Below are 12,496 nucleotides of genomic sequence, written 5' to 3' on the forward strand. Positions count from 1 at the left end.
ATTTTCATTCACTGATTTCCACTGCCAAACTTGATAGAGAACAGAAAAATTGATTCTGCTTGGCTTAGAAATATAGATCTATACCAATGTAGGTTCATCTAAAATGGAAAAGGTAGTCTGGCCAGTATTTGATGTATTTGGATTCAGTGACTCTAGTGAGGAGCAGAAGAAGCCCTAGTGTATAGTGGTTATGTCCTGGGCTGCTAACCTCAAGGTCAGAAGTTTGAAACCACCAGCCTCTGTGGTAGAAAGACAGGGTTTTCTACTCCCATAAAGAGTTATAGTCACAGAAACTCACAGGAGGTGGTTCTTCTTTGTCCTATAGAGTTGCTACGAGATGGCATCAACTTGATTACACTGAGTTTGGCTGGGTCTTAGGAATCAAGAACAGTATATAGATGATTTGGAAAAAGAAAAACCGTGTCACTCAGCCACCACTGAATGTCACAAAATCTCACATTAATTTATAAAATCTGTGAACAATTTCAGACTACCCCAGGGAAGAATGCATGCATGCTCCTTAGAGGTGAGGATGGCGAGCTCATCTCATGTACTTTGAACAGGTTATCAGGAGAGACCAGTCCCTGGAAAAGGGCATCATGGTTGGTAAAGTAGAAGGGCAGCGATGAAAGGGAAGACCCTTGATATAGATTGACACATGGCTGCAAGAATGGGCTCAAACATAACCAGGCTCCAGTGGTGGTTGGTTCTGTGGGACACAGGATCACTGTGAGTCAGAACCAACTCAACAGCACCAAACAAAAACAGCAACAGCAAGCAAAGGCCACAACTTGAAAATGTTGATATGTTGAGCATTTTCTTTACTGGGCCTAGATAAAAATTTTCCAGAATGAAATATTGGCTGCTTAATTATTATTTCCAGATATAATTGAGTGCTACTTTGCAAACTATTATATTGTAGGTGTTATAGAAAGGGGTGCTGAGAATGTCTACCACTTCATATATATTTAAAATTTTATTTTTAATATCCCCAAATTGATGAACTAATATTATATGTGTGTTGCACCATATATATGACATATGTATGACATCCACATATATTTGACACTATATTTCTATGAATGTGTATACATATCGATATATAGATATAGTGTGTTATATCTATACATATAAATATGTAGATATAGTATGTGTGTGTCACATTTCAGGTTATTCTTTAGGAACATAAAAATCTAATCCCTTTAGAAAGTAAATTTGGAATAGGATGTATCTATTACATCAGTACTACACATACATTATTTTAATTTAGATTTAGAGGTCAGAAAGTAGAAACAATACATTTTGATTATCTCAACAAATTAAACAAACATCCTAAATAAACATTAATTTATACAAATGAATAAAACAAGGTTATCATAAAATATGTATAATTTGTGCAAAATTAAATAGACATATGCTTATTTTCAGAAATTATTATACTTCCTGGAGGAAAAGGTCAGCTTATTTGAACCAGTATAAGTAGTTTGACGTTACTCCTGGGAAACAAAGGTTGTCAGTACAAGACCCTCCATAACTTGGCGGACAGGCTGAACATGGTACCCCTACTTTGTATGGTGCCTCTCCAATCCAATTGCCCCTAGAAGAAAATCAAAAGAAGAAAATGTTTTACTCACCAAAATAAGAAAGCAGATTGTCTTTGAAGACATGATCATATATGATTATATCTTGTGAAGTTTGTAGCTTTAGAAAGACACTAAAAAATCAATTTCTAATTTGAACAATAATGCATTCTTGTTTCCTTAATACTTCTCCTCTGAGTAAGTTACGATAATTCTCTTCACAGGTAATTAAAGCTAAAGCTCTAGAAAGAAACAACACTTTAAGTTATCTGATGTTATACACAATGTTCACCCCTTTCACCGTATCTGTCCCTTTCTAAATAAGCTTTCTAGACACAGTACAAACAACTAGCAAACCTGTAATAGGCTGCCGTGTCAGAGCAGAACTATGTTGCATAGCGTCTAGTCAGAACATAATCAAATACACTTATTTTTCTTAAAATCATGCCAATCTTCTAAAAATGTAAAAAAAAACAAAATCTCAATGTTCTCTGGTAGTCCCAGAAAAGGTTACATGAGTAAGAAACAAAATCCATGTAAACAATAACTTTCAAATATCCACAATATTTGTTGTTAATGTTGTGTACTATTTTAGGTTGACAATCTTCCATAAAATTCAGAGATAAGAACAACTGGATTTCTATAATAAAAGAATAATGATTTCAGAAACTATTAAAAGTTATACCAATTTCCATACATACGTTTATAGTTATTACTATTATTTTAGTTAGTGCTATTAGTTTTTAATAAGCTGGACATATTTAACTGTTTTTGAATAGTCAATGTTACTCTTTATTTGTACTGATGGCCATTAATACAATAGCAAATTTGGGGATAATAAGCAATAGTCAAAATAACCTTATTGCTCTCAAGCTCTTTCTACCACAAGGGAAAGGTAACTATTTTCAGTGGAATGATTACTAAATAGATTATCTAGAAATAGTGATGTAAATGAAATTGAATTGGTAAAGGAAACTTTGAGGTATTGATGATGTAATGTTAGAATTGAAGATAACTCAATAGAATATTAAAAACCCAAAATATGAAATACAACACTTTTTCTTCTTGAAGATGTAAATAATGACAAAGAGTGACACGAACCGTAAGAGTATTTGTATAGGACATGACAATACATGTTTGTAGTCAGTTAACATTTTAGATTTAGCTGTTGTTGCAGCTACTGTGCCAATCCATCTCCTTGACAGTCTTCATCTTTTTTGGCTGTTCACCCACTTTACCAAGCATGATGTCCTATTCAGGTACTAGTCTTTCCTGATAATATGTCCGAAGTTACACGAAACAAAGTCTCACTGTGTTCTCTTCCAAGAAGCATTCTGACTGTACTTTTTCCAAGACAGATTTGTTTGTTCTTTTGGCAGTCCATGGTATTTTCAATATTCTTCTTCAATATCATAATTCAAATGCATAGGTTCTTTGTTAGTCTTTCTTATTCAATGTCCAACTTTCACAAGTATTTAAGGTGATTAACAATAACATGGCTTGGGAAAGGTGGATGTTAGTCCTTAAAGTGACACCCATTTCTTCAATACTTTAAATATGTCTTATGTAACACACTTGCTCAAAGCAATATGTCTGTGTTAGTCCAGGTAGACTAGAGAAACAAATCCATATACTTAAATGCTTATGAGAGAGTTTTATATAAAGTGTAATCGTACATTAAGAAAGTATTCCAACCCAGTCCAGTTCAAGTTCATGAGTCCCATATTAGCCCATATGTCTGATACCAATCTATAAAGTCCTCTTCAGATTCATGAAACACATGCAATGATGCTGAATGCAGAACAATCCCAGGCCAGTGGGTAGAAAGTCTTTGGATCCAGAGGCTCTGTAAGTATCTCAGTGCTGGCAGAGGTCTCTATATGGCTTCTCTAGTTCCCAAGGCACGACGTAGTACCATGTGTCTTGTCAGTAGAGCGTCTCCAAGGGAATGAACAGTCTCTCTAGCCTCCAAAGAGGAAAAACCAGATTTCCTAGAATTCTCAGGAGAAAGCCATGCCCACACAGAGGCCTCATTGGCTATGCTTTGATTGACAGCCTAGACTCCACCTCTTCACTCTTAATCCTCTCAAGTACCAAATTGACACCAGATTATGTATGTAACTACCACAATGTCTTTTGATTACTTGACTGTGGCTTCCATGAGCATTGATCATGGATGCAAGCAAATTAAACCTTTTCTCCATATTTCATGATGCTATTATCTATTGATCCACTTGTGAGGATATAAGGTTTCTTTACGTTGAGTTGCAATCCATAATGAATACTGGAGTCATTGATCTTCAACAGCAAGTACTTGCTCACATCCTCCTTGATTTCAGCAAAGTTGTATCATTTGCACATGGCAGGTTGTTAATAAAAGTTAATTTCATCATACTAGTTTCTAGGATATTAAACTTTATGTGCTCCATTTTATTTTGACAATTTCTAATTTTCTTAAACTTGTGCTTTGTACATTCTAAGTTCCTATATTGATATATTTGCAGCTGTCTCTTCTCATGCTGTTGTTGTTGTTGTGCCCCATTAGCAAATGAAGGTCCCCAAGGCTTTATAACATGCATGTCATTATGGTTGATTCCGCTTTGAGAATGAAGCTCTTTATCAGTTCTATTTTGAGTGTCTTTCAACTGGAAGGGCTCATCTTCTGGTACTAAGTATGACAATGTTCCACTGCTACTCATTAGGCGTTCAATAGCTAATTCATGCAAAGTGGAATCTATTCCTTCTTCATTATCTGTTCTCTGTTCTTAATCTGGAAATTCTGCTGAAACCTGTTCACTTTGGGTGATCCAGCTGGTTATTTGAATACCAGTGAAGTAGTTTCCCACATCACAGCAAGAGGCAAGCCAACACAACACAACTGACAGACAAGTGGTGGTCTCCATCACCCAGGTTACAGAATAATCATTCTTCATTACAACTGTAGGATACTTGCTGGCACAAGAGTTAAACATACAGTCGCAAAGCAAAAGGTTGATGATTTCAGTCTACCAGGCAATTCACAAGAGAACGATGTGACAGTTTGCTTTGGTAAAAGTGTGTAGCCTTGGAAATCCTATCAGGCTCTTCTACTCTGTCCTAGAAGGTTGCTGTGCATTGGAAAGGATTCCATGATGGTGGCTTTATCGGAATGTTACCATTATAGTCCTCTAGCATGCTAACCCACTGTCTTCATTTCCTGGGCGTAGAGTCACAGTCTCAGAAACTCACAGGGCAGGTCTGACCTGACAATAGGTTTGCTATTAGTCGGCATCAACTCAAGGGGAGTAAATTTTTTATTTTGGATACATCATCAGATATTCTCTCTCTATTTTATTTCAAAATGTATTAGAACACAAATTACTTAAAGGCTATTTTTAACCTTGCTTCTAGTGAATATCATGTATTATGTATTATGTATCATGAATCATGTATCAAGTAGCATTTTACCTGGAGATTTCATAATATATATATATATATATTCCTATTGATTTCCTATGATAATCCTAGTGAATTCCTATGATATTAAATATATGTTTGTATGACTATACTATGTGTGTTTAAGACATCATCATTGTAGTTACATGTAATTATCATTGTTACAATATCTATGCTGATTGTATCTAAAGGCAAACGTCTTTCACAATAGATTCACTGACATATTTTTTTGTCTTATTCAACAATGATTAAAATTATAATATTGCCTGACAATGAGATAGAACACAAAGCAGAGAACAAAAATTGTTCTTTGTCTTCAAACTGCCAAAACAATAATGTCCAAGTAATAAGGAAAAATTATGTTGACTAATCCTTAAAATAAAAACCTATTATTTTTATCTATTAAAATATCTAGGGAAAAAGGTTACACTGCTCAGTTTTATTGTAAATTTTCACAATAGAGTGAATCTTCAATTTTTAGGGAAATCAAATATTAATTTTATTCTCTTCAATCATGTATGTCACTTTGGAGAAACAATGGTAAGAGTTTTCACTTTTAAAAAAGCATGTAAAATAAACCAGATAACTGAAAAATATTAGAACATTCAAGCCATGGAATAAAAACAAATTTATTGAATGATGACACAATAATCTCTTTGACCTTTTGGGACTATTTGGCATCAATCTGTCAGGGAGTAAAGTCTTAATAAGAAAAGAAGTTTGCAGAAAAAATGTAGAACAATGACATGACTTTAATATATTATAAAGCAATGCAGACATATTCCACTTTACAAACATCCTCATTTTAATAATTATCAGGAGGAGACCATTGGGCAAATTGTGTATCTTTTCTGACTTTGTAAAAGATATTGCCAATGGCACCCTACCATATAAATGAGTAATGCAGTTATTTTTTAAGCATTTTCTCATTCCCTCCTCATGCTACGATAGCTGGAGAAACTGTTGGTTTGGAACTTGCTTTGGAAGACACCACAGTTATCATAAATCCTTTGCACATTTTTGGTATTTATTCCAAATGGAAACAGAATCATATCTAAATATTAGAGCATTTTATCATCTGAACAGCTGTTATCAGAAAGGCATTTTTAAATGATGTAAGTTGTTTATATCTAGTTTATAAAGAATGGTTCTAAAAATGAGCATATTTAATACTTTTGACTGATTTTCTTAATATCTTTTTATACATGCCACGTGATGAAATTTCTGTGTAATTTTTGTACTGCTATCTAAATTGTGGAAAATTTTAATTTTTAAAAATCTCATAATGGTTAAATCTCCTCATTTTATACTAACACCTTAGCTACCTGTGATATTGGTAATTAATCACTTTTAATCTTACTCTAAAAAATTAAGGAAGAACTTTATTCCAGCTATTTTGCTTTTGTGGTGAAAAGGTAAGTCAACACTCTAGTCCTGATAGATGAAAATATTGCGATGTTTCTAAGTGTCTTAAGTTACTAATTTCTGAGATGCCTTTTATATAGCTAGCTATCCATGTCAACCTGCATATAATTAGAGTTTCTTTTCCATTTACCATAGCTAAAGAAAAGGATGATGATGACGAAGGGTTTAGTAATTAGTAGTATCCCCAATTGTTTTTGTCTACAATGTAAAGCTCAACTTGTTCTTATGAAAAGGAACTCTTTGTCAGAAATATAGAAGTGATGATGAATATGAGCGCTAGAGATTAACATATTTAAGATTTACTCATACTATCTACCTGTCAACAATATCTATAAAACTGTAGATTTGTAACCTCATTAAAGGATCTGGGAAATAGAGTTCAAACAGGCACTTACTTTGGAGCATAATTGCATACCAAGTACACGGCACGTCGCCACACAGATCCCCAAACATTCATGTTTTGACAAGTATGAATTGCACATCCAATCCTGTTGGAGGTGGCCCAAACCATCTGTGAAATTAAAACAAAAATCCCTTCATCAAAGTCAGAGATTAAAAAAATACAACACCTGCCCACCAAAATAGCATGATTTATTTAAATATATAAACCCAAAATTAATAAAGGACTCCAAATAACCTGTGTGTAATGTGTGCACATCGGGCCATAGCACCGCATAGGACATCTGGGGTTGCAATCTTGGGGGTATGGAAATGCATAGTCCTTCACTTCATCATACCACGGCTTGATCAACTGGAGAATAGATCGATACCTAGGTATCAAAGGGTAAAAATATGGAATATTAAATATAGCAGTGGCTAAAAGTAGTAGACTCAAGTTAAATTGGGAATCAATGCTTTATGTGTGGATTAGTCATGATGAGGCAAGAACATAGCCATCTCTCATCACTACCACCACCACCTGGTGGAATCCTCCTTTCTTCCAAGTGCCTGGCGGCGGTGATTCTAGAGTTCTCGAAGTATGAATCGGGTTGTTTTGAAGACAGAAATGCAATTATTTTAGGATTTATCACATATATCTAATCTAATTAACACCAAATTTTCCTCTCGGAGAATTTTATAAACAAAAATTAGATCAATATATTTAGTAGGGCACAGATACTAGAAGAGCTGTGTAGTTGTTTCACCCTTTTAACCTGTATGGAAGAGAATGGCAACTTGGAATGAGAGATGATGACATTCCATAGGAATATTATACTATCAATAAGAACAATTACCCATAGTTACAATTACTTAGTGCTGGATTGAGACATCTCGTGTAACAGGATTAGAGAGTAGAGCAAGTTCACAGTTATTGCAGCTTTAGTTGGAAACTATCATGTCATAAGTTCTCATCCTGATTCTTCACCCAAATCCATATTTTATTGCAGTAAATGCAAGAATGGCTTCTGCCAGAGCCTATACACATTTCCTGAGATGAAATAGCCTGATCATTTCAAAAATTTTGTTGAGGGTGGTGAAGAACATAGGTTAATCTTTAGATCACACAGGCTGGTGTACTTCTATGTGACTCAAATAAAGAATGAAATCCAGAGGAGGGTACTAAATCTCAATCTTAAACACCCAGTTTGTGGAACATTATAGATATAGTGGAAACCCACAATCCATTTGCAGGGTCCCTAGGTGGACTGAGTCTCAGGTGAACCCCACTGTTCTTAATCTAGGAATGTAAGTAGCCTGCATATCAGACAAAGAACATTGTGAAGGGGATTTTAGTCGGTGTTGTTTGGCTGGACTGTAACTCCTTATCATCAGATCTCCCTTTTGAGCCATTTTGAATTTATTCTGGTTTTAAGGTATTTTTGGCTTTCTATTCAATTGAAGTTTTTCTCTGTTTTATCTGTTCATTGTTGCTGGGTGGGTCATTTATTGTTTTTAGTCTTGTTTCATATATTTCTCTGCATTGGGAAGTCAGGATGGGTGGCTCTATGAACACAGGAACAGGATAAAAAATCACCTCAGGACATGGGAGGGGGAGATGGGAAGAAGGGAATGGGATTTCAACAGAAAGGAGTAGCAGAAGGAATGCAGTGTTTCAAAGTCAATTGTGGTGATGAATGCACAACCCTTCTTATGATGACTGAAGTGTGGAAGTGATTGTCAATTATATCCCAATAAAACTAACAAAAAGGAAAGAAAGAAAGAAAGAATGAACACAGGCTAAGAAAATGTTCCAAGAATGAATGGGGAGATGGTTCTTATTAGGCCCTTTTAACTAACTGAATAACATTTGAACCCATCTAAAGTATTTACAGGGAAAGCACCTGTCATTGAAATATTGTGAGCACTCCAATAAATATTTGCTGATATGACTTAAAATTGGTGTCACTACATCGGACTTCATAAGAAATAAAGCCATGTGAATAAATTGAACCATTAAAACTGCTCCTACCTTCCAGTTCGTACAGACAAATTTTGGCCCAAAAATCTCAGCAAGTAAGAAGGTCCATGCTCCCAAATGCAAGTAGCTGCCCAAGTCTCTGCAGATTTTGCAAGATTTTCATCCCAAACCTAGGGGGGAAAAATACCTTCAGTTTCATTGATTTTCTGGTACCCATAAAAATTAAGGAAAGAACCAAGCTGACAATTTGTTAGGATTATTTCATTTTCATTTCTGAGATTATTTTAACCAAAGGAGAGACAATGCACACCAAAATTCCATAAAGCACTAGGAGTCCTAGGATGGTGCAAATGGTTAACTGTGCAATCACACACCCAAAGGCTGGAATGAAGGACCCCATCCAAAGCACTTCAGAAGACAGGCTGAGTCAGCTGCTTCCAAACGGTCACCGCCTTGAAAACTCTGGAGCGGCCCCTCTGTCTAGGCACGTGTCGCGATGAGTTGGAGTCACCGTAACCCAATGGGAACTAGCCGCACAACAACCTAAGACAGTCCGGTTACACCACAGGAAACCATATTCTCTTCGCAATGCCTGCACATCAATTTCAGTAAAGGATTTTACTAGTTCCCTGTGATTGACTCCAGTTCATGGTGACTTCGTCAAACTGGGAGCCATACAATAGTCAGTGGCTGACCTGGCTAACTCTGACTCATGGAGACTTCATGTATGTCAGTGCTCTCCAGGATTTTCCATGGATGATTTTTTTCATAGTACTTGGCCAGGCCTCCCCTGGTGACTCTGGATGGACTTGCTAGCATTTGGGTTAGCAGCCAAGAATACTAATTGTTTGTACCACTCAAGGAAACTAAAGTGCCCAGGCTTTCTAACAAGACATCCTTGAGTAAACTTGAACCTCTCACTGACTGATTTTTCATGCAGCATGACAATTGACATTGTCTGGGAATAAAGACTCCTGTATTCTTATCCTGGATCTGTGACTGAGAACATGCCACGTATTATCTCTGCATTCAGTTAACTCCTTTGCTATGTACAGAGAGGAGATAAGGTCACCTCTGGTTTCTCTTTCATCTTCAACTTTTCACTATTTAAATATAGTCTCCATACCTCCACCTCAAGGCCAGAAATTCAGTTGTATTAGTCTATGACTTGCTTAGTTCTGTTTTACTCCATAGCACTAGAGAGAGCCAATCTGGATTATTTTCAAAATAATTTTTAAAATTTAAGGTATTTCACAATTAAAAAGAATTTAGCATACTCTAATCCTATCTTTTGTTTCCTTGAGTGGCACAAACAGTTGATACTCTTGACTACTAACACAAAGGCTAGCAAGTCCATCGGGAGTCACCAGGAGAGGCCAGGCCAAGTACTTATGAAAAAAATCAACCATCAAAAATCCTGGAAAACACAGTTCTACTCTGCCATGAACGGAGCCTACATGAGTCAGAGTTGACAGCAACTGGTGTAATAAGAAGTATCCTACTTTTATATTCATTTGTACTTTAAAAAAACTAATTATTGTGAATGTTAACAAACAAACCAAGAACTTCAAATTAAAAAAATGTCTTATCATTGCATCTTTTGTTGACATTGTTAAAAGGGATTTTGGCATGTAGAAGATGCAGTGTTACCGATTCTCATCAGTTTTTCCTGTGTGCAAGTATCATAAATGAATTGTTGGAGAATGCACTGAATTATCAGATAGAGGTGTATTGTCTTTCTTGCTTCCAGAATTATCTCTTTTAGAAAACTAAACTCAGATACTGCTAATTTAATTCCAAGTCATGGAAACTTTATGAGTGTCAGAAAAAGGATTGTGCACCACAGGGTTTTCAATGGGCAAGAGATCACCAGGCCTTTCTTCTGAGGCACCACTGGGTGGTTTGGTAGTTACATAATCTGGTGTCAACTTGATACTATTAAGAGTGAAGGGGTGGAGTTTAGCCTCTCAATCAGGTTGCAGTTTGCTGGCCTCATTTGGAGGTGCAATGGAGATAAATAGCTCACTGGAGGCCAGACACACTCTCTCCGCTTGTCTCCCTGCTACACGTTTCTGTTGAAAAGCCAGAAGGAGATACATTGATGGAGCCAGAGCCCTGGAGCTGGAGAAGCCAAGTGGATACTCACACCAGCACTGAGCTGCTTCCACCACCTCTGGACTTTCCACCCACTGGCCTGTGATCTTTCTGTATTTGGTGTCATTGCATGTGTTAAGTGAATCTGAAGAGGAATTTATAGGCTGGTATCAGACAAATGGGCTAATATCAGATGTATGGACTTGATCTGGACTGGGCTGGGATGTTTTCTTAATGGAAATTTTCTCTTTGATATAAAATTCTCTCACACACACATGAGTGTCTCTGGATTTGTTTCTGTAGTCAACACAGACTAACACAGGTTGACTCAAACTGTCAAACTTTTGTTGAACAGATGAGTGCTATAAACATTTGCCTGTCTTTACCTCCCTGAAGGAATATGCTGGGAAGTGTAATAGGCTCCCAGAGATCTCGTTGACTCCATACGGGAGATGTACCCATTCTCTTCTTATGATGCCTTCGGTAAGCAATGGTTTCCCAGGTAGGATTCAGACCTATCGCCTACAGAGAGGAAGCTCCAATTTGATTGCGGAACCCTGAAATTTGGAGATTGCCTAGTATGATAGTTATTTTTTGTGCCAATATGGCTCCCATAGGAACATGTGGATGGAGTTTTGCCTGTCAATCAGGTCGCAGCTTGATTGGAGGGCGACAGGGATAAATGGCTCTCCAAGGCAGGCCTCTTTCTCTTTCTCCCCAGAGGTGGCCACACACTCTCTCTCTCTGCTTCGCTTTCCTGTGGCTGAGACCTGCCATGTGGCTGAGACCTGCCATGTGGCTGAGACCTGCCAGAGCCTTGTGTTGCTTTCACTGCCAATGGATCCATAAGACTGCACCCGCCAGCCTGTGATCCTCTTGCATTCGCCATCATTTCATGTAGCTGTGTGAGTCTGAAGAGGGATTTATGGACTCGTATCAGACTTATGGACTTGATTTGGACTGAGCTTGGCTGTTTTCTTGATATCCAAATACTCCTTGATATAAAGCTCTTTCTCACACATATATGAGTATCGTTTGATTTATTTCTCTAGTCAACCCAGCCCAACACACATTATATCCACTGGTAAACAGATGTGTTTACTGTCTCTGTCTTTCTCCATAGGCTGAGCCTCCCAGAAGAAAATAGCCAAGGGATTTATCTCCTTAATCTCCAGTAGTGCTTAATTTCATGAGTATGATGAGATGTCTGAGGTTTAGAATGATAATTTATTTAATAATTATAGGAATTTCCAAGGAAAACATGGGTTTCTGTAAAGAGTGGCCAATATGCAATATTCTTTCTTATCCTGGATGCCAAAGAGTCCATACATGGTGCAAACAGTTAAGCACTGGACTATGACCAAAAGGTTAAAGGTTTTAACTCTTTAAAAGACAAGTCTGGCAATCTGCTTCTGAAAGGTCAAAGATATTTGAACTCTGACAGACATAGGGTCACTCTGAGTCACAAGTGATTCAATGGAAACCAACAACAAAAATTGGCTGAAAGGTTGGTGGTTGGAACCCACTCAGGAACACACGGAGAGATAGGCCTGAATATCTGCTCGGAAAGGCCCGAGCCTGAAAATCCGGAGGGAGGAACCCT

At 36.9% G+C, this 12,496-nt stretch overlaps 1 protein-coding gene across 1 annotated transcript in view; it reads right to left on the bottom strand.

The window, feature by feature from the left end:
* Positions 1–1,400: 1,400 nt before the first annotated feature.
* Positions 1,401–12,496, bottom strand: part of PI15 (peptidase inhibitor 15) — a 29,188-nt gene continuing 18,092 nt past the window's right edge. Inside the window, exons 3-6 of the mRNA XM_004697511.2 lie at positions 8,851–8,969; positions 7,078–7,210; positions 6,836–6,951; positions 1,401–1,597 (exon numbers count right to left, since the gene is read on the bottom strand). Coding sequence (XP_004697568.1) covers positions 1,462–1,597; positions 6,836–6,951; positions 7,078–7,210; positions 8,851–8,969 — 504 coding nt within the window. The 3' untranslated portion in view covers positions 1,401–1,461. The remainder of the gene's footprint in view (positions 1,598–6,835; positions 6,952–7,077; positions 7,211–8,850; positions 8,970–12,496) is intronic.

The sequence above is a fragment of the Echinops telfairi genome, unplaced genomic scaffold, assembly GCF_000313985.2.
Source record: "Echinops telfairi isolate 266 unplaced genomic scaffold, ASM31398v2 ScPeMD7_1;HRSCAF=3_0, whole genome shotgun sequence".
NCBI lineage: Eukaryota > Metazoa > Chordata > Mammalia > Afrosoricida > Tenrecidae > Echinops > Echinops telfairi.